At 43.7% G+C, this 23,450-nt stretch overlaps 1 protein-coding gene across 1 annotated transcript in view; it reads left to right on the forward strand.

The window, feature by feature from the left end:
- The window catches only part of CSMD1 (CUB and Sushi multiple domains 1), a 467,695-nt gene that overhangs the window by 174,064 nt on the left and 270,181 nt on the right, over positions 1-23,450 (forward strand). Inside the window, exon 19 of the mRNA XM_039255776.1 lies at positions 1,775-1,977. Coding sequence (XP_039111707.1) covers positions 1,775-1,977 — 203 coding nt within the window. The remainder of the gene's footprint in view (positions 1-1,774; positions 1,978-23,450) is intronic.

Here is a 23,450-nt window from a genome sequence, read left to right on the forward strand (position 1 = left end):
TATCACCCAATGGACAGCCAGAGTCTCCAAGACAGCATGTTATGACCCCCTCCCCCCACGCTCCTGCTCGCTGTTGCTCTCATCTGAGCTTTTACTTCGCAGTCCATCTTTCTGCTCTGGTTACACTGGGTGCCTGGATGTTCCCCAGGGCTGAAGGCACACCCTGCATGCAGTTTGCTTGGCTTGATGCGTCCCTCACGTGGCATGTGACAGACCTCTCTGCCTGCTCCCACAACTAATGTGACACTGTGTGTCAACTATACTTCCACAAAAATAAATAAGTAAACACGTACACACACATACACACACCACCCTTAAAAATAAGATGTAGAAACAAACTATCTTTTAGTAGAGGACTCGAAAAATAAGCATTTACTCTTGCTTTTAAAGCAAAGGAACAAAATCTGCATTTTTCAGTGTAAAAAGACTTCATGTAAGTAACACCGAATGTAAAACGCAACTTGAAAATGGTCCAGGGCACACACGCCAAAGTGATATCTGTTGCGCAATCAGCGTTCAATGTACAAAACAGGTCTAGAGCTTGTCTGCACAGATGTGTGCATGTGGACATGGAAATGACGGAGATGTGAGATGGGAAAAGATACGTGGGAACAGTCCCTCCACGTTTTTGAAATGTGCAGTGAGCAGAACAGATGAGTGAGTGGAAAGAAGTAGTGTGTGGCCTTATCTGTAAGAGTTTATTTTCAGAGAAGATCTGAGGCCACAGAGGGCGGCACTCCAGCACTGGAAGAGGTAGGTAGAGAGTCTGCTGCAGCCTGTACTTCTCTCCAGATTAAAATTATCCTATGTCAGACATCTTCAAACTATGCCACACGGTTCACACTTTATGCAAGGTGAGCTAGACATTTCCTTTGAATATGTAATATGCACAAAAATCGCTGGGATCCGTGTACCGTGTTTTCTTATATAATTTATTGGGATTTTTATCTCCCTGACCATTTTGTGCAACACGCAGTGAAGAAAAAAATGGGAAACCAGCCCATCAGGAACGAGTGGCCTGTGTTGGTACCTTAGCTAAGCTCCTCCTCACGGCGGTCGGCATTGCTGGTTGCAGCGCCGCCTGGAAGAGTGAGCTTTCCAGACAGAGAGGGTTTTTCTGTTGCTCTGGGAAGTGTCTGTAAATGTGATAGAAGTAGATTAAAATGTTATCCAGAAAGGACTTTGTGTTACACATTTCTGCCGTCATGTAGGTGTTGCAAATAATGCATTTTTCTGAAAATAAAATGTGTAGAAACAAACACAGTATGAACGAGATGGGTCAGGTACAAGCACAGCGTCTCCATGCTGTAGGCAAGGCCTTTGCCAAGTGTTTCTCTCGGCGTGGATGCTACCACCTAGTGGGGCACTTCAAGAACCACACTGACGCTCCGTAAAAATCAGTCAGACTCTGATTAGCTTAAAACAAAGCAATGTCAAACCTGCCTTTGATTTGTAAGCCTGAGAAAGCTATGAACTATGAAAAGAGCTGACGGTCTGAAAGGGATTTGTTTCATTGTTTTGTCCCTAATACGCAGCTCTGTGTAGAGCATGGTGGTCTTGTGTCCGTCACAGACAGAGGGACCCTCAGGGGCACCAGTGAATTCACATCTAGAAGGTTCGACCCCCTCTCCCTAGTGGTCAGGTAACACCACTCACACGTCCACGGGCTTTGAGCAGAGATGAGCTGGTGTGCACTCACGTTGTGGTTCAGGTGTTCTCGTTGAGCAGGCTACCCTCTTCTGAGTAAGTGTGCAAGTTCTGCTCTCTCCCCCAGCCTGCACTTCATCGTGTTCGACACCGAGACAGCCCATGACATCCTGAAGGTCTGGGACGGCCCCGTGGACAGTGACATCCTGCTGAAGGAGTGGAGCGGCTCTAGGCTCCCGGAGGACATCCACAGCACCTTCAGCTCGCTCACCCTGCAGTTCGACAGCGACTTCTTCATCAGCAAGTCGGGCTTCTCCATTCAGTTCTCAAGTAGGTGACGGCTGCCCCTCCCGTGTCCTCGCTGCCAAGTCAGAGCTCGATGTGGGTTGTTAGGCCTCCCCCCCACCCCCGATGGAGGCAATTTCTGTTGAGCGTGATGTAAAATTTTGAAAACGTGCATCAAGAGAAAAGTCTGTTTTAGGGAATGCTGTCCCCAGGAAGGGGGAGGCAGCGGGTCTCCTCAGTTACGTGAAAAAATACACACATGATTTTGAAGGCCTGAATTCACTAGGGAAATCTGGGCCCAAGACAGATGTGCATCCCTACCTAAAGGTAAAGTTCCCCTCCGGTGCCCGCGCAAACCCGAGCCAGCTCTGGGCTCCCTGACGGTGCTGTGATGTCCCACAGAGTGGGGACGCTCCGGGTCCACTGTCAGCCGCCCTGCAGAGCATTGCCCTATTCCCCTCCTCCTCCGGGCCGAGGCCTCAGGTCGTTCACCTGAGATGGTAGTCTCTGGGGGCTCACTCACCCGACACCACGTTTGCATGTTTGAGCTGTCACCTCCTGAAAGATAGGTCCCGCCTTTGATTTTTCTTTTAACTGCCCAGCGCATTTTTAATGAGCAGTTTCCCAAGAAAGAAGGAGTGGGGGTATTTTGTGGAAGTCCCACCTTTGAGTGCCCTTAAAGTGGCACCACGGAGAGGTCATAGAATTTGTTAGTGTCCCGGTCGGCCATTGGCATAAAGCAAGTGCAGTTTGCACGTAAACACTGTCCAGCTGGCCTCATCTCACTGGTGAGCCGTACTTAGGATTTACGTAAGAAAATCGACTTGGCTCAGTTTAATGCTTTAAAAGGTTGCTAATAAAAATGAGATTATCGTCTGCACAATTTTTTATCTCTGGATTCATGGTGCTTTGAACATGGTAATTTGCAAACATGTGCCAAATTTTTACTGGTCTATGGTAAAAACATAGAGGGAAGTTTGTCCTGCTAACCTAGCTTGGGGGGAAGATGTCCTTTATTTTCAGACTTTTACTCTTTGTCTTCAGAAATGGTGGTGAGTAGATAGTAGATGTGTAATCTACTGCCCTTCTCTGGCAAACCACAAATGTTGGCAACGCTATGAGGTAATGTTTGTTTTTCTCTCTTACCCATTGTATACTTTCCTAATTTTTCTTAGTAGATAACTTTTCAGAGCAACTTTAGGCTCGCAGCAAGGTTTCCCATATCCCTCCCCCATGCGCCCAGCCACCCCCATTGTCACCGTCCCCACCAGATGGTGCCTTTGCCACAGTGATGAACCCATGGTGACGCCATCATCTCCCAGAGGCCGCCGCTCACGTTGGGGTCGCGGCTGGCACTGTGCATTCTGTGGGGCCGCACAGATGCATGATGACACGCAGCCGTCATCAGTGTCCTGCTGTCGTCCGGGGCCCTACAGCCCTGTGTTCTGACTGTCCACCCCTGCCCTGAACCCCCCACCACTGGCAACCACACAGCTACCTTCTCCATGCTTTTGCTTCTCCCAGAATGTGAAAGAGCTGGTCAGTGATTCCAGGCTACAGCGTGCAGCTTTTTCAGGTGCGTTTCTTACACTTGGTGATACGTGTTTATGGCTTCTCTGTGTCTTTTCACCTCTGCTCAGTAAAGGACAGCTCATTTCTTTTTAGCGATGGGAAAGAGTTCATTGTCCAGATGGGCCAGAGTTTCTTCAGCCATCACCTACTGAAGGGCACGTTGCTTACTGACAGGGTTTGGGGATCGTGAGTAATGCTGCTGTGTACATCCTTGTGCAGGTTTTGTGTGAACATAAGGTTTTAAGTCATTAGGGCAAATACCACGGAGTGCGATTACTGGGCCACGTGGTAAGAATATGTTTAGTTTTGTTCCCAGCCTTTTAAAAACCTTCCCCTTTTAAAATTCTTGCGGAATCCAAAAACCGCTTATTTTTCTATGTTCCTTCGTGATTCCGTCCTTTCAAAAGACAACTTCCTACTTTGGGTTTTTAAAAAGAGGCCCTTTGTTTTATTTGAGAATCATAGACATTTTGATTCTTCTTATATAACTCATATGTTAATGTTTAGGAAGCGGTCAACTTGAACACATCCATTAAAGTTCCTACAGAAGTGAAACTTGCTTGTGTTTTTGTAAATTCAGTGTTCCAAGTACTCTAGTTTGAGCCAAGTGAAATTGCCAATTTTATAAATACGTGACTATTGGCGATTTCATACAGTGTGACAAGCCCCTTGTGCATGAACTTCCCCTCCCCCTTTCCCAGCTAACAAGTCCCTAAGTCTGGTAATCTTTGAGAAATTCCATGTTAGGGGCCAAAATATACTGTTGACTCTGAGGTTCTTTTATTAATGAGCTTCTGCAAGGTTGTCTTTAAAACTCTATAAAAAGGAAAAAAAATAAGATATAAAACTTTGTCATAATTTAGAAAAATCCATCCTGGACTCTGACTAAGGAAACGTGAGTTTTCTCTTGACCTCTAAAGATTTGTGACCGATTTTCCATTTCCTTCTTTATTGCTTTATTTGTGAATTAAAGAAATTGTACCAGTATTGAAGGACATTTACACTTACCCCTGTATCCTGCGTTGGACATTTTCTCTTTGCCATTTTAGATTACTCTGCCGTTTCCAAGCTCCTCTCTGACCCTGGAGGTGAACATGTGTACACCCGACCTTCTCTCCTGTCCGGATGCACCCCGTGGGGAGCTCTGCAGGACATGAGAGACGCAGGCCGCAGAGGGTGCCCAGGGGTCTGACGTGCTCTGTCCCCTCCCTGTCACTTCCCTGGGCCTGGCTGTGTCCCTCAGTCAAACTCGCTGCCTTTCTCAAGAAGCTGTGTCCATCCATGCTTTTTCCCACTTACTTATAACCAGTTCCCAGTAACCACACCTCTACCTGGGATTAACCTTTTAAGGAAACCCTCTCAAATAATTCTCTGGGAAGTGTGCTGTAGGTTTTGGGTTGGATCCTTATTTATTGGAAATAAGTTTACAATTCTATAAGCAACGTTGGGAAGCATATTAACTGATCAAGGGTGTGTTCCACTCTCTCAGTTACTAAAACAACTTCCATTTCTCATTTTACTAAGTGAAGTTATATCCAGTTCAAGCTCCCATGCATTAAGGTAGATGAGAAAGTCCAAAATCAGTCTACTTTATAGACCCGCCTCCCCATTCTGCGGTGTGTGGGAAGTCAGGGTGTTCTGTGTGCTGGGCAGGAAAGACCAGGTCCTCTCTGCGCTTGGTCTTACCTTCACTCTTGCCTCCCACATGGTTCTGCTCTCTTTGGGTGCTGTTCTTGCCCTTGGGGGCCACACAGATTCATCTCACGTGGGCTCTGTCAGTGGACCACGGGCTGGAACACAGCTGCCCTGCCCACCTCCACAGCCTAGGTGCTCATGAACTTCCCAGCAAAGTCGGCCATGTCTGGGACCCCAGCGGGAGAGACACACCGGGACATGAGTGTGTGTGTCTGAGAACTTGATAAAATCTGACTCTTAGACCTAGTTATCACCGATGTAAGAGTCACAACTCGCCCGTGGCTTGTTTGACCTCAGCAAGGACGTTTCCTATAACCCCTCGGTCAGATAATAAAACTGAGAGTCCCATGTTCCGGGGACGCCTGTCACCACCAGCACCCTGGGACATTTGGTCAACCTGCCGTCACGGGTGACCAGTGTGCCACGCTCCATCTCTGCAGTTGTGGGGCCTTCCTTTCCTCATCGGAGGCTCCACTGATAAAACAAATTTAAGCTGGAGTCTTTCTAAACCAAAGGCCTGAATCTCCTCAAAATTTGCCAGAGAGCCTATCCCTCCAGCCAAAAAGGGCTTTGTTCCTCTTCTGTGAGAAGGAAAAGTCCATAAATTTTTATCCATGATCTCCAGACAACAACAACCAGAAAGGCAGTTTATGTATAAGTTAGATTGTTCTATTCATAAGTCAAACTAATGTTAAAATTTGAAGTATTAGCACAACACTGTGATTTCAAAATAAAATCTAAAATGATAGAACTGAAAAAACATGTTCTACTCACGTAATTGATGCCAAGTATAAACACTGTTGCCAGGCCAAAGTGCCATTTATTCAGTGGTACTAAATTAGAATTTTCTTGATACGCCGTTTTAACTTGATAGTGTGCCAATAGTGTGTCAGCTAAGAATTATAGGTGTCACCGAATTATAGGAGGACCACAACTTATTTGGGCATCGGTTTTCTTAGCAATATTGAAATCATTAGATTTTAAATAAGTTTAAAGCTAAGAACTTGACATCAATGCCAGTGTACGTCTGAGGCACGTAACTCCATACTAAGTTGGAGCTTTTCAATTTTGACAACATCCCTGTTCTCAAAACACCTTCTTCAACTGTTTCCCATCTTTCTTTCTTAGTCCTCTTTATTCCCCTGGCCACTCTGTTGGGCCTCTTTTTTTGTTTTTGTTTTTAATTTACCATTGTACTCTTCTTTAATTTTGTGTGCATATTTATTCTATTTTTAAAATTTAAATCCAAGTTAGTTAATAGATAGTGTAATAATGATTTCAGGAGTAGAACTTAGTGATCCATCACTTACCCATAACACCTAATGACATGTTGGTCATCCCAACAAGCACCCTCCTTAATGCCCATCACCCACTTAGCCCATCCCCCACCCAGCACCCCGCCAGCAACCCTCAGTTTGTTCTCTGTATTTAAGAATCTCTTATGGTTTGTCTCCCTCTCTGTTTTTATCTTATTTTTACTTCCCTTCCCTTATGTTCATCTGCTATGTATCTTAAATTCCACTTAAGAGTGAAATCCTATGATATTTATCTTTCTCTGACTACCTTATTTCACTTAGCTTAACCTAGTTCCGTCCACATTGTTATAAATGGCAAGATTTCATTCTTGTTGATCACCAAGTAATTCTCCATTGTATATAGCTACCACTTCTTCTTTATCCACTCGTCCACCAATGGACATTGGGGCTCTCCCCATACTTTGGCTATTGTTGATAGTGTCGATGGTGCTACTATAAACATTGGGGTGCATGTTCCCCTTCAAATCAGCCTCCCGTGTCCTTTGGGTAACTACCTAATAGTAATTGCTGGATTACAGGGTAGTTCTATCTTTGCCTTTATGAGGAACCTCCAGTGTTTTCCAGAGCGGCTGCACCAGTTTGCATTTCCACCAGCAATTCTATTGTGGCCCCTTTTGCTGGTTTCCTCTTTCTGCCCTCAGACACTAGAGGCTGGAGGTCTCTAGCATGCCCATGCTTCTGTCTATCAGCATGCTCTCTTCGGGTTTTATCAGCTAACCTTCCAAAACCTGTGCCCTGAGCATCTATGGCCCACTTGCCGCTGGCCCCTGCCTTCGTGTGGAGGTACAGAGCGGGCAGCTTGGTGCCCGAAACTTGACCACACTTCCTTCCCCAAACCCGATGTCCTTGAAGTCTCCCTGTCATGGCCGACGGCAGACGACAGCTCCGCTCTGCTAGTTGCTCAGGGCACAGCCTCCAAAGTCCATTTTTTAGAAATCTCTTTACCTCACACCCACGTACTCCAGCAACAGATCCAGCAGGGGCCATATTCAGAGTCCCAAATCCAACCAGTGCTCTCCACGTGTGCACTTACCACCTCGGCCTAAGTCTTTTGGGCTTGGCCTGAGTTACCATGGCTTCCTGTCTCCTGCTCACGCCCCTTTACTAACTTCCTTAAGCACAGGAACCAAGATTAGTCTTCAGTAAAGGCTGTGGTGTCCTCTGTGCCGACTCTCCCTAATCCACATTTTCATTGTCATTGTCAATGACCACCCTCCCGCCTGTCTACCCCCTTGTAACCTTACATTCTAGCAGGACACCAGGCCTCCCTGGGGATGCCCCACACGTGGTGTGTGTTCATTTTACATACTTACATACACGCCCTTATCTCTTTGCTGGCTTACTGGACCCTAGTGTGGCCATACCACCCTTGAAGATTCCTTTAGCGGAACGAGTCATTCGTCACTCAGCAGTCTCCAAATCCAACACCCATACCTCTGTTAAAGTGCTCACTGTGTCATCTGTGAGTACTCTATTTGCTGCCACTGGACTCAGTTCCTCGAGGGCAGACTGTGTTTGTGTTTCTACAACCTGATGTGTAATTAGTGGCTGAAAAGGATTTGCTAATTGAATATGCTTGAAAATATCGGGGTGGCTTCAACTGCATGACAAACACTGCATGTCACCTACAGAAGATGGTGTGCTTCACATTAGCTTTGGCTTCACTCAAAACTTTTAATAGGCAAGACTTTAATCATCAATATTTAAGGACTAATTTTAATAATAAAGATTCATTCTTTCCCTTCTGGATTAGTTTTTACCTCATGTTGATAGCTAAGATAAATTATCTTCAGTGTTTACTGTTAGAAGAGTAGTGGCCAATATAGACGGTGTTTTGACTAGTAGAGATCACATTATACAGATTCAATAGAAGTTAGACATCTTTGTTGACCACTTAAGTTATGATTATTTATATCTTTATTTATCCTTGATTGCTTAATTTTTATACCATTCAGAAACCAGGCAGAACATTTTTATTTTATAAAGGTTAATGCCCATTTTTAAAATGAGCACAGTATAATCTGTCATTTGACCAATTTTGTTATCTCATTAAATCATGATCTTTTTTCCTCCCTGCTTTAAAATAATCTTGGAACAGGGACAGCTGTTTACTGAGGGTATGAAAAAAGTACTTGCTTAGTCTCAACCCCACATGTCTGTGTGTGGGTCATAGCTACGGAAGCAGGGAGGTCTGTACCACATACTTCCCTATGTGTGTTTACTACGCTTTCCCGTAAGATGAGCTTTTCTGCGCTAGGAAATGAGCTGTTGAGGCTCCCGAGATATTCGAACCCCATTAAAGGTCCATTGTCCCGCCAGATCAGCACAGCATGTAAAACACGAGAACGTGCATTGACTTGTGCAATTATGCTAATTGTAATCAGCCTAACACTTTTCATTAAAGCTTAATTACCATTTAATCATGCATAAAATGCAAGAAAATGGAGTTCAGAGCATAAAACTGACCTTTGCTCTGGGGGTTAAATAAGCTTCAGCTGAGCCTTCAGTGGTCTCTACAGCCCGCTCTTCCTTCTTAGAGCAAGCAGCTCCAGAGTAAGTCAGCATCTTAGATTTTGTGAGATTGATTTCTTCATAAATAAGGCGTGACTTAGCAGCTACCTGACAGCTCTTCCTAATTTGCTTTATTGAAAGATAATTTAATAGGTACATTTTCGGGCGAAAAAAAATCATTTGCTGTTTGTAATGAGAGAGGCCGTCAGGGCTGCCGGCTGCTCAGTGGGCTGGGGTTGTGTCTTGGGGGAGGCCCAGCCAGGAGCCCTGGGTCTCTGGGCCAGGTGTCTGAGACAGGCAGCACAAAACAGGTGCAGCTGTGACCACGACCCTCTCTGCTCTCCCAGAACTTTCCTCATGGGACCGATGGAGCACTGACTGCAAACTCTGACCCTTGGCCACTCACACACATGGATTGTGAGCGGCTTCAGGCGGAAGTTTTATTCAGCTTTGATGAGCAGTGACCAGCAGAGACTCAAAGCCCATGGGCTGCATTGAGGGAGCCTGAGATGCCAGCTTAGCTGAGGCTCTGAGTCCCGTAGTCCATGCAAAGCTGGGACTCTAGCCGGGATTGGGTTTTTTCTGGTACCAACAAGATTGGTAAGAAAAGGAAGGGAGAGAAAGGGGACAGGTAAATGACACCTTTGCTATTTATGAGACTGTATCTTGTGTCGCTCCAGTTTTATTGAATAATAATAAAACTGACCTAATATATTACTGACATAATAATAATATGACATTGTATACATTTAAGGCATACAACCTGGTGATTTCGTACGTGAAGGTTTGCACAATGATTAGCACCTTCGCTTTTGCTAACACCTCCAGCATATTGCGTGCTCACCATTCTTTTTAGTGGTGAGAAGATGTAAGACGTACTCCCTTAGGAACTCTCATGCATATAATACAGTGCTTTTCACTATAATCACCACACATCAGACGACTAGAATTTCCTTATTTTGTTACTAGAAGTTTGTACCGTTTGACCAACATCTCCCCATTTCCCGCATTTTCTGGCCTGTGGTAACTACCTTTCTATGATTCTATGAATGTGGCTTTTTTTAGATTCCACCAGTGTGATGTTACACGGTATTTGTCTTTCTCCGTCTGATGCATCTCACTTAATATAACACCCGCAATGTCATCTGAATTGTCACAAATGGCAGGACTTTCTTCTTTATTAAGACTAAATAGTGTTCCATTTTCTATCTATATAGATAGAGAGAAGGGGAGAGACAGAGGCAGAGACAAATCTAAGTGGGATTGCATCTCTAGCCATTCATGTGTTCAGGGACACTTAGGTTGTTTTCTCACCTACTGTGAATTATACTGCAGTGAACATGGGGGTGCAGATATTTATTCAAGATCCTGTTTTAATTTTCTGTGAATAAATGCCCCATAGTGAGATCGCTGGATCATATTGCAGTTCTGCTTTTTTAAGTCTTTGAGGAACTTCCACACTGTTTCCCACGGTGGCCACGCCAATTTATATTCCCACCCACAGTGCACAACGGTTCCCTTTTCTTGAGGATATCTCTTTGATGCTTGATGTAAAAGAGGATATCAGCATTTTTCTATAGAACCACCATCTGGAATATCATCCATAACTGCCTTTCTGCGAACATAAATCCTACTCATGCTCAAAGCTCATTGATCAGACATACAGCCCCAGCCGGCACACCTGTCCCCAAGACCTCGGACCTGCAGTTCCCCACATATCGCAAGCCCTGAATCAGCACATGCTATATTAGGCAGACTTATGCAAATTTATTTTAAGGAAAGGGAAATGCTCCCAAATTTAATAGACTGAATTATCACAATGTCTTTAAAAACATGTCATTCAAAAATAAGTCGTCAGGAATGAGAGCATAGAAAATGCAAATCATGGTCGGTAAATGTGATTAGCCATCTAACCACACCCCATTCATAGTGAGGGTTACCCTTGGCCTCTTACTGTGTGTGGGACCACAGGTATAAGAATTTCACAGTAATGAATTTAACCGTTCATTTGTTCACTCCTGTGTGGGTCCATGTTTTCACCATTTGTTGACCCTTTCCTAGTATGTCTCTGACATGATGCTGGTGTGGAGACCCAGAGGTGTGGAAGGCAGAAATTGCCCCCCAGTCATCAAAAATGGTAGGAGAAAGGCAGTTAGACAAGGAATGTCTACAAAGTGTGTGTCCTAGCACCACTGAAACAACGTGTGCCATCCAGCAGCAACCCCACATGTGTCTGGTTCCCACAGACCCTTTCATGCCCTTGCGCTCCCTTGGATGAGCCGTCCAGCTCTGGGGATTGCGGATCCCCTCTTCTGCCCTTCGGTCTTCTCTGCTGCATTTCCCTGGCTTTTCAGATGCGCCCTGGTCATGCTGCACCTAAAACTCTTGAAAGGTTAAGTTCAAACCTGTCTGTCTTCTACTCTGATCTCTGCCTATCTCCACCCCCGTTTACTTCATTCCTTTGCTTCTACTGGGGCAAAGAGGCTGTTATTTTCTCCCTCCTATTCCGTCCTCTTAATTTGTGATTTCTCTTCTCTATCAGAGCAGTGTCTTCTGTAGCATCTCTCTCATGATATGCTGGACCCTCTCGTCTTGTGACCTTCATGCCATAGTCCCCTGCCATCATTCTCGTGCAGCCTGGGAGAGCTCCTGACAAGAGCCACACGAGCTGGCAGCTTCTCCACCAGAAATGTAGGCCATCACCTCACCAGGGCTCAGCTACGGTAACTTACTTGTCTGGCGAGCTCTTGTCTTCACCCACCTTATCATTTTCCAATCTCCACCACTTTCCTCCAATCATCAAACTGGTCATATTCTCTTTGACTTAGTAGTGACCTCAAATCATACCTCAACAAAGACAAAGCCATCAGAAGGGTGCCTTCTACTTGCCTCCAGTAGATATACACACCTGCTATTCCCTCTGTTTCCTCCATCCTGTGACCCAGAATATCACCCCCTTCTCCCGAGCAAGGCTCATCCTAACTAAGGATATCCCTGCAGCTCCCACGCGGGAATTTGCCCTGTGTGTTGACCTCTTTCTTTTGTTAATTTCATCCTGCACTGTCCCTGACTCCTTACTTATGGTATGTAAGTGCTCAAATCACAATTTAGAATAAATACATAAGACGACCTTTTCTACCTTTGGGGTTCATCTCACTGCTCTTCTCCCAGTAGAACAAAACTCTTACAGCACGGTCGCATCATGACAGCTAATGGCCAGGTGATCTGGATGGAACCCTCATCATATAAGCCACTGTGGCAGCCGGGTCTCCACCAGCAGCAGGCTCAGTCCACAGGGCCATTCCGGGGACGGCTGTTCTGTTGAACTTGTATTTGAGAAAGGCCACCTTGGCAGAGAGCAAATACGATCTCATAAGCACCTACTTGAAAGCTACTGTTCACATGACAAATTCTGTCACATGACCTCGAGTTGCTCTACATCTGGCTTCTGTCTGCCTCTCCATTCTGGCTCCCCTCTCCCACTCCCATTTCTGTCAAATCCTGTTCTCTCGTTGTCAGACCTTCTCTCAGCTGTTCCTTGGCCGAGACTACCCACCCCCCGGCCACTGTGTTCATTTGACAAGTCCCAGTGAAATGCAGCCTCTTTTAGGAGATTCTCTGAACCCAAACTATAGATAAGAATCCATTTTCTATGATTTTTACCACTTTCCCTTCATAATAGTCACCACAGATTATTTTTATAATTTCCTGGTTGTTCCTGAGCACCCTGGAACTTGGAGCTCATCGATATTTTGCACTAATTACTGCATTACTTTCTGTCTCACATTTGACACATAACAGCTTTTTGCCTTTAGTTTTGTCTTCTTTTGTGGGTATATGTCTGTATTTTCTGGGTTTTTTTGTTTGTTTCTGATGAGACTGAATTTTCTAAATGAATTATTCTTAAAATATTTCTCCTTTAATATTCAGTGTTTAGGACTGTTCCAGTTCCACCCAGAAGATGTGTGTCAAATTTCATTTTAAAGCAACTTAAAGTAGACCTCCCCAGGTAGCTCACGTTCTCACCGAGGCCGGTGGAAAACCGTGTGCGGAGCGGAGCAGACTAACATGCTAGGAGCACTTAGCATTATTAAACAGGCTGCAGGGTCTCCAGACGCTAACAAGCCTATCACCGAGCACGAGGGGGAAAAGATATCCATATCTAACTTTACTGTATACATATATAGTTTTATTACATATTTACATATATAAATCACATGTATAATTTAAGCATTGGTAAGACTGATTTGAACTGTGACAAACTACAGGATCTCAAATACACACACACACTCACACACACACACAGTTTTTAGAACAGGTAACACACAGGCGTGGTTTTCTGTACATGAGAGAACGTCTGACCATGTGGTGGTGTCAACTTCACCGTGTAAGTCAAAACTCATTAGCAGTAATTTCCATGGTAATGAGGTTAAATTAGGCCATAATACTGTTTTTCTCCACCACACAGTTTTCATGAGGACTATACGCAAAGGTAAGGAAGATAAAAGCACCTTGACTTAGTGCTTTTCTCCAAATGTAAGAGATCCCAAGTACATGTTCCAGTTCTAGAAGGAGACTCGAGGGAGGTATTACGTGATAAATGTTTTAGTCTGCGGTTCTCAAGTTAGATTCTTGCCTCTCTACGGCCCCCTGCTTCACACCACTCAATTCAAACTGACTGGTGCTTGGCAAGAAAGCAGATAGCTAAGTCATTTTGACTTCAAAATAGGAAAAGGTGGTAACGAAGTAAGTATCACTTTATCATACTAGTGATATGATACCAGAGCTTTGCAGTGCAGCTGAGATTTCTAGAACATACTAAAAGTGTTAGTCAGGCCTCTGGAATCAATCAATACTAGATTTGCAAAACTTTTCATGAAAAGCTTGATGGTAAGTATTTCCTCTCCTCCAGTCTGTTTTTGATCAATACACAGCAGTTTATCTTTCATACCTAATAGAAATGTGAGAGTCAGTTTAACCATGATTCCTTGTGTCAATAGATTTTTTTTTGTTTTTTTTGTTTTTTTTTTGTTAATGTTTTTATTTTATTTCTAGGAGAGAGAGAGAGAGACAGCATGAGCAGGGGAGGGTCAGAGAGAGAGGGAGTCACAGACTGAAACAGGCTCCAGGCTCTGAGCTGACAGCACAGAGCCCGACGCGGGGCTCGAACCCACAAACCGCGAGATCATGACCTAAGCGAAAGTCGGACGCTTAACCGACTAAGCCACCAGGCGCCCCTCTTGTGTCAATAGATATTTTGAAAAGGATCTTTGCAGGGTGAGGGTTGGGGGATTTAATTTGCTTTTGACTTTAGATACAAAGAATTTAAAATCACTTTCATTAACTGAATGAAGGATTCTTCAGCGTTGTGAGGATCCAAAACACAGCCAGGGTTGTACAGCACTTTCAAAATTAAAATAGTTGTGCTACTATTACATATAAGGTGGCTCTATTTTTTAATTGTTTTAAGTTTATATATTTTGAAAGAGACAGACAGAGAGAATGAATGAGGGGCAGAGAGAGCCGGAGAGAAAATTCCAAGCAGTCTCTGAGCTGACACAGCACAGACCCTAATGTGGGGCTCGAACTCACAAACTGTGAGATCCCGAGCCAAAATCAAGAGTGGGATGCTTACCCGATTGAGCCACCCAGGTTCCCCAAGGTGGTTTTAAACATAACTTTACATAGAATAGCATTTCTAAACTTGAAAGGACAACATGCTTGGTTTCTCATACGTTTCTGTATTTGACATGATGGAAGAAAAAGTGCCGATTAGTCTAATTCTCTCTGAGAATCCCCAGTCCCCTAGAGGACATGAGCTTGCTTCATGGGGCGGCCCTAGGCTCTTCATTCGGACAAGTGATTCTTGAATAATTGCAAACACTGCGAATCTGTTATATTTTTAGGTCTTTTATTAAAAAGCTTCAAAGTGCTTTCTTAGATGGTCTAAGTTTTACAACTATATGATATCCAAAGCTCAAGAATATAGCTTCATGACTAACAAGTAGATGTTGGAACATTTGTTTGCAAGACAAAGAAAACTGATCTGATTTGTAGATAGTGCCTAAATTGGACATTTATTCTATACTAGTAATATTCTTCCAATAATTGATTATGAGTCTCTTTGAGCTAATTTAAAAAGTTAATTTAAAACAATTTAAACAAGTTAGTTTAAAACAAACACCAATATTATAAAGTACAAATAGAAGAATCAGAATCCAGCTATAAAATTTGATTAAGCAAGAGAAAAAGGAAAGGGAGTGACACATGAATTAATGTGTTGGTTTTTTGTTTTTTTGTTTTTTGTTTTTTTATTTCTGAGAGAGAGAGAGAGACAGTGTGAGCAGGGGAGGGTTAGAGAAAGAGGGAGATACAGAATCTGAAGCAGGCTCCAGGCTCTGGGCTGGCTGTCAGCACAGAGCCTGACATGGGGTTCAAACCCACAACCGTGAGATAATGAACTGAGCCGAAGTTGGACCCTTAACCACCCCGGCACCCCGACACATGAATTAAAAATGAAAATTTGTGGGGTGAGAAATCCAATGCATAGTTTAATAGTTGAAATAATATTTCTTAAATTATTGTATTTTCATTTAATTAGCATAAAACAGTTTTGTGGGATTCAGGCTGAGCTTTGCTTTAATGAAATACACCTTCCTTTTTGTGCGAAATCAAAGTGATTGATTTATTTCTGGTGTGTATTAAGTTCTTTTAATTGTAGAATTCAATTTATACTTATGTTTGATGGATGTATTTTTGACATGTTTTTATAGCTATTCAGCACTTGTTAAGTACAAATATTATAAGGCAAATTTTCCACTTTTGAAATATTGTTAAATAGAACTCTTGAGTGGGAGATAAGGGGTATTCAATGTTTTCTTATAATGTTGCTCGTCCTGTCCACACATCTGTCTTAATACCTGTACTTCAGGCTACAGCCTACGCTCTTTCATGCTTTCAGAGGTTTTAACATGTCTGTCCAAGGAGTCCTTGCCCTTTGATTTAGTTTTCCTCCCTCCTGGCTCACAGTAACAGCCCTGATAGAGCCTCGTGGGCAAATCCTAATTGTGTTCCCTGGAAAGCACTTCCTATTTGGTTTTGTTTTGTTTTTTGTTTGTTTTGTTGTTTTTGTTTTTTTTCCCCCAGAGAAATTGCTGTTGTCCTCAGGAATGGGCAAAATTGCCATTGTATAGGGACCATCTTCAAATTTGCCAATACGTACCCAGAATTTACAGTCACGACACCCATATCGCGTTGTGCCACGAAGGAACACTGAGAGATACGTGATGTTTGTGTTGAGTCCGGATAAATTTTAATCCCTTTGCATTTTGAAATGACACATGTGTATAAATATAACTTCGGGCTCGTATTCATTGTAATTCAAATAAACATTTATATATAATTTCTTATATATTTTTTACATTAAAGTGTTTCTTCAGAGTAATTACAAATTCACATGCACTTGTAAGAAATAAAACAGAGAGAGTCTATGGATCCCTTACACATCCCCCCCCAGTGGTAGCACCTTGCAAAGCAAGAGCACAAATCACAGTTAGGGTGTTGGCCTTGGTACAGTCAAGATACAGAGCATTCGCCACCGGGAGGCACCTCAGGATGCACCTGAGTCCTCACCCATCTCCCCCCTCCCCCGCATCCGCTCCATCTTAAAGCCCATGACCATTCATCTGCTCTCCATTGCTATAACTTTGTAATTTTAAGACTGTTAAATGCAGGGAGCCATGGCACGTGTGTTCTCTTGATAGGGACTCCTCATTTCCTCACTCAGCCCGTTCTTCAGAGGGTCATCTGCCTGTTGCCTGTGTCCACAAGTTATCTCTTCATATTGCTGAATAATACTCCACGGAATGGGTGCACTAGCTTGTTTAATCTTTCGCCCGTTGAAGGATATCTGGGTTATTTCTAGTTTGGGACTACTATGAATACAGCTGCCTCAAACATGCAGACACAGGTTTTCTTGTGAACATAGCTTTTCATTTCTCTGGGATAAATGCCCAGAAGTCTAATTTCCGGGTTGAATGGTAGTGGAATGTTTGGATCTCAGCAGCCAAATGATTTTCCAGAGTAGCTGAACCATTTTCCATTTCCACCAATGACATGTAAGGGGTTCGGCTGCTCTGAGCACCCCCCCCCCCACGTCTCACATTGTCCCTGTGTATACATGTAAACATAATAATAGACAACATTAGGGGCGCTTGGGTGGCTCAGTTGGTTAAGCGTCCGACTTCAGCTCAGGTCATGATCTCACGGTTTGTGGGTTCGAGCCCCACGTTGGGCTCTGTGCTGACAGCTCAGAGCCTGGAGCCTGTTTTCGGATTCTGTGTCTCCCTCTCTCTCTCTCACCCTCCCTTGCTCACGCTGTCTCTCTCTCTCTCTTTCTCAAAAATAAATAAAACATAAAAAAATAATAATAGACAACATTAGCTGTGCTTACAGAGATCGTGCAGTCCTCTAATGGCTGATGATTAAACATCCTTTCATGTGCTTAGTCCTCATCTGTATATTCTGTTCTGTGAAATGTTGCCTTATGCCTTCTGACCATTTTCATTGGATTATTTTCCCATCTTGAGCATTCTTTATGTATTTTAAATACTAGTCCTTTGTCAGATATATGGCTCTCAAAATTTTTTCTCTCAGGATATAGCCAGGCTGTCCAACCTCCTAACAAAATCTTTCACAAAGGAAAATTTTAACTTTGATAATGTCTGATTTAGAAACTTTTGCTTTTATGGATCCTACTTTTGTTGTCATATCTAAATGCCCTGCCCTCAATCCCAAAGATTTTCTGAAACTTTTGCAGTTGTACCTTTTCAGTGGAAAGCTGTGATCCATCGTGAAATCATTTTCTTGTAAGGTATAAGAGTTAGGTCAAGCATCCACCCCCATTTTTCCCCTTTCTGTATTGCTCCAGCACCATGTATTACATTGGAATTAGAGAGAGATTTCTTCCCCTGCACACTTGAGGAAGCATCACCTCCATTCTTTGAAGGGGGATTGGTCTCAGTAGAATGCATGTCTCCAATTATTGAAGGACTCTTACATTTTCAAAAAGGAAAGGAAATATGTTGAGACATAATTAGGTGGTACTTTGTAGAATTCAGACCCACTTTCTTTCATTTAGGGTCCAGGCTTGAGTGGACACACCCCAGGAGATGAGTTAAGATTTCTCTTTCTGTGTATTTTCTAATCCTTTTCCAGCCACTAAGGCATTAATACACATGTAGCAGAATTCTGACTGCTGGTTAGCGTTCATCCTATGAAATACAAAGACTGGGACCCTTAAGAAGATTTCCATATTCATGACTAGGATCTAACCTAGAAGGGAAACTTTCAGAAAATTGATAACCTGATCATGTGTGTACAGAGTTGCATTCATAAAGAATTTAACTCCATTTTCTTAACTCTAGAACATGAGAATTGATGTGATAATGCCTACTGCTTCCTTAAAGACCAGTGTAAGGGTAAGGAAAATGTCATATGAATGTGGAGTTATTACACGGTTGTTTTCTACACCAGGGGCCAACAACCTTCCTCTCGAAAGAGATAGTAAGGATTTCAGGCTTTGTAGGGTTTATACAGTCCATGCAGTAATTTTTCAGCCATGCAGCTGTAATGTGAAAGCAGCCATAGACAGTACATAAATGAATGGTCATGGCCATGTCCCCATAAAATTATATTCACAAACACTTGGATTTCATGAACACAATTTTAATTTTTGGTGTCATGAAATAGTATTTTTCTTTTGATATTTTTCAGCCACTTAAAGACATAAAAACCTCTCCTAGCAGGCCAGCCCCACCGAAACAGATGTGGGGCAAGATTTGGACCACAAGCCATAGTTTATCAGCTCCTGCCTTAGACTAATCAAAGCAACATCAGTCAGCTCCTGCTTTAATATTTGCATTAGAATCACCAGTTCAGTAAGTTGGTGGGTGAATTAGAAAGTCCTGTATCTCACCTATGTACACAGTAAAGTTGCACATATGCTTTTCTGATGTCCAATGAGAAAAGACAAATGTATTTCATTGATCACCATAATCAGTTTCCTAAACTCATCGAACAGTAAATAACCTCTAACAGACACAGCAAATCTAATGCTATAATACTGAGATGTCCCAACCTTCTAAATATATAACAGCTATACACATGTTGTTTATTGATTACTCCTCCAGGCAGCAAGTCGGGCCGTTTTACTGAGGGCCTGTAATGTGGCAGGCACTGCTCTAACAGTTGGATATGACTGAGTGAACCGAACAACAGTCCCTGAGCTGCCCGGCTCACATTCTTGCTAAAAATGTGTGAATTTTCAGTCGTACTTATAAATTCACACCTGCACTCCATTCTGTAATCAGACAATTAAACATGGGGGCGTCTGGTTGGCTAAGTTGGTTAAGCATCCAACTCTTAATTTCAACTCTGGTCATGATCATGCGGTTCATGGATTAAGCCCCGTGTCAGGCTCTGTGCTGATAGCATGGAGCATGGAGCCTGCCTAGGATTCTCTCTCTCTCTTCCTCTCTCTCTCCCTCCCTCCCTCTCTCTCTCAATTAAAAAATAAATAAACCATTAAAAAAAAAAACAAAAACTCAGACACCGAGGCATTTTAGCAAACAACTAAGTGCACGCTGTTGAATGCCTTTTCACAGACTCTTGCTGTGGCGCTCAGAGCGGGCCTTCATCTCACCCCACAAGCGGTCATCATTAACACAGCTCCCTCCTGTGCCGCCAGCGTTCCCTTTGGGGACCCAGGGGCTCCCGGGCCAGACCCACACTAGAACTACCCCGTGTTCCACAACTGTTACCTGCATTGTTTCCATCACACAGTCTGCTCCTCACCCCCTCTCAGAGAGCCCTAGTTCCCTGGGTGGTGCTCTTCCATAGGCAGCGTTCAGTGGTCTGTTTGCTTCCACTTTTTTCTTTTCAAATGTGTATTTAAGTTCTAGTTAGTTAACCTACAGTGTAGTCTTGGCTTCAGGAGCACAACCCAGTGACTCCTCTCTTATTTACAGCGCCCGGTGCCCATCCCCACAAGCGCCCTCCTCACTGCCCATCACCCTCCAGCCCACACGGCTCACAAACACTAATAACTGTACACGTTGCATTTACTCCACATTTGCCACTTACTCAGCTCCACATGTATATTTGCTGCCTTTCTAAACATTTCATGGCAACACAGCTCTGTAGCCATTTATAAAAATAAATATCCTTAATTGAACCCTAATTTCAAAATAATAGGTCCAGATCAGGAAATAATTTAGACCAAAAAATTAAACACCTCATTTCCTTTGTTCTTCTTGGTGCCCATTGTAAATGTCTATTATTTTTAATTAAATCTTAATTACATACTTCACTCCTGGTTTCATCACATGTAATATATGTATAAAACTATACATTTCTTTTTTGAGAATTAATTATTTAACTTATTATGTTTATTTCACACATAATTCACCTTTATTCTGAAACATATCCTTTGTTGTATCACAATAATGCTTATAATAGTTAACTGGGTTTTTTGTTGTTGTTGTTGTTTATTTATTTTCAGAGAGAAAGAGACAACATGTGGGAGGAAGGCAGAGAAAGAGGGAGAGAGAGAACCCCACGAAGGCTCTAGCTGTCAGGGCAGAGCTCCAACCCACAAAGCCATGAGGTCATGGCCTGAGCCAAAATCAAGTGTCAGACACCTGGGCTCCCCTACTTAACTGTTTATTAACTATGCATTATGGGCCAGGCCTCAGGCCAGGTGCTTTATCTCCTTCATTCAACCAGTATTTATTGAGTGCCTACTGTATACAAGGTACTGTGTTGAGTGTGTGGCTTATCAAAAGGCAAGACAGATGTGGCTCTTGTCTCCAGAAATGTGCCATCTGGTGAAAGGAAAACCAGATAAATAATGGAGCACTGTGGGGCAAGTCCTCTGGCGAGAGAGGGGCAAGGGACATCTATCCTAAAGTTGAAGGCATCAAAAAAAGACTTCTTGAAAAGATGATATTTAAGCTGAGATTGGTACGTAGAGTTCGTTAAAGTGAACGAGGGTGAGGGGGGAAGTTTCTGTAGTGATGGCATGTGTATTCACAAAGGTGCAGAGATGAGAGACAATGTTAAGATTATTTTCTCAAAGCCCTGTTAGTGGTTAAGTGAAGCAAGCCAATTAAAACTAATTTAAGAAAAATCTGTTATTGGCTCCTATGAATAAGAATAGTGAGGGGTGCCTCATTCGGTTAAGCGTCCAATTCTTGATTTCTGCTCAGATCAGATCTCATGGTTTGGGAGTTTGAGCCCCACGTCAGACTCTGTGCTGACGGCACAGAGCCTGCTTGGGATTGTGTTACGGAGCAAGCATTAAACCAGAATGTAATATACATCACAGGCAATTTGCTCAGAGTCTTCAAAGGCAAGAAAAAACTCTCTTCCTTTTATATAAGGAGGCATCAGCCATTACATACATGTTCCCAGGAGAGACCATAACCAGTGCTCAAGTCAGAGGACTCGGAGACACCGTTTATTGTGACATAGTTCATCCTAACTTAACTTGGTAGTTGGATGGTCAGTTAGCTCATCTGAGTTGGTTAATTGGCTCTGTATAAAGAACAGTGAACGTCTCACACCCTTGGGAGAGGAGGCAGGTGGTTTCATGTTGTGACCCAGGTGCCGCCTGACATTGCTGTGTAGACCAGCTTCTAGGAACAGCAGCTCTCTGATGATACGTTTCAAAGGGATGGCTCCCAGCATCTTGAAAAAGATCATCCTAGTTCAGGAGGCTGCCAAGTGGCCTATTTAGCTTTTTAAAAATATTAGCATCTATTTCAGAGACAGAAAAAGTATTAATTGCCAGTTTTTCAAGTACATACTCTAAGAAACAGGCGGAATTGTGCTTGGACCTGACTTTACAGGTATGAATGAAGGGCTGGGCCCAGTGTGTGGTGCACTAAGTACCAGCCATGAGCTGGACTGTGCTCCTGAGGTAGGGACAGGCCAACGGACAGACCGTTCCTTGTGCAAACCAAGGATGCCCGCTAGACCATCATTTTCCCTTCCCTCCCTGAATTCTTGGCTGGGGCTCCTGTAGCAAACACAGATGAACAAGATGCAAACAACACGAGTGTGTTAACATGCATACCTCATGTGTGCATGGCGGTACTCAGGGAGGAGTATCTCACCCAGTGCCTTAGAACTTGCCAGAGTGCCATACTCAACTAAAGACAGAAGAAAAAGGTGTGTGGAGAGGGAAGCCTGCTATGGGCAGGTCACCCAGAAACTCATGGTGAAGGAGGGAGAAGATGGTGGTGTAGACTTGAGCTGGTGCCTTCTCCAGGATCAGGTTCACCTGTGATCAAGCCTTTCTTCCCCTCTTTTTTCTGAGAGGAGTTTCATTTCTCTTACAAGAGGATAACTTCTACTCTATTTTCAGAACTTCTCTTGTGTCTGATATTTCTCAAAATAAACCTGTGCCCAGATGGGGTATTTTGGGGTGGCTCCTTCTCCCACCCTTCAGTGCCATTTACAAAGATGGAAAAATAGTAAATGCATAATTCAATAATTAATCAAGGAATGAATTAACACAAACTCTGGGCTGTTTCACAAAGGCATAATACCCGTGTGCCCACATTCCTCCCTGGGTGATTTTCAGGAACACCTTCCCTGCTCTTTTATCAGCACAGAATCCAGAATCTCCCTCGGAGGGATTCTCAGCTCTCCCCTGAAATACCGTAGCCATGCAGCGTGGGTTTACACACTTGGGAAAGGAGTTGTCTGGCTTCTGCACACCCGGGCGGGCATGGCTGAGAGTCTGTCCCTGCAACATGGGAGGCTCTAGGCCACCGGGTGATCCTTCATGGAGTAACTGTTGAAGGTAGACCCTGTCTTCCTCCAACACGAGGGCTCTCTGAGGGTGCACAGGTTGTTTGCACCCTCTTTTTCTTAACATCTCTGTACCAAACCTTGTTCCTCAAACAGCAGTCACTCATCAGTGCACGCAGCATCCTAAAAGGCCCAGATCTCAGCCACGTTCAGTGCTGAGTCAACTTCCCCCACAAAGGCTTTAGCCCCTGCTGTCCGCCTCCGTGACTCACCCCTGGGGGGCTGACTGGGGGTGGCACACCAAGTCTGAGTGGCTGGGCACATTTCCCTGGAAGGGGACCTCCAGCACTGGATGGGAATCGACCCCTCCCCCAGAGGCGTCTGTACAAACTCACTGCCCTCCACCAGGTGACCTACAGGCTACTCTTGGGGGAAGGGTCCTCCCATCAAAACAAAAGATGGCTTTTCCCCAGAGGATGGGGAGGACCTGATGAGGTTTTGTGGGTGATGGTGGGTGGTGGGGTCCAGAGCCGACAACCAACAAAGAATCCTTGAAGACACTTTGGTGCAAAAAAAAAAGTGATTTTATTACAGCACAGGGACAGGGCC

The sequence above is a fragment of the Hyaena hyaena genome, unplaced genomic scaffold (assembly GCF_003009895.1).
Source record: "Hyaena hyaena isolate Hyena2069 unplaced genomic scaffold, ASM300989v1 scaffold_545, whole genome shotgun sequence".
In the NCBI taxonomy this organism is placed as follows: Eukaryota; Metazoa; Chordata; class Mammalia; order Carnivora; family Hyaenidae; genus Hyaena; species Hyaena hyaena.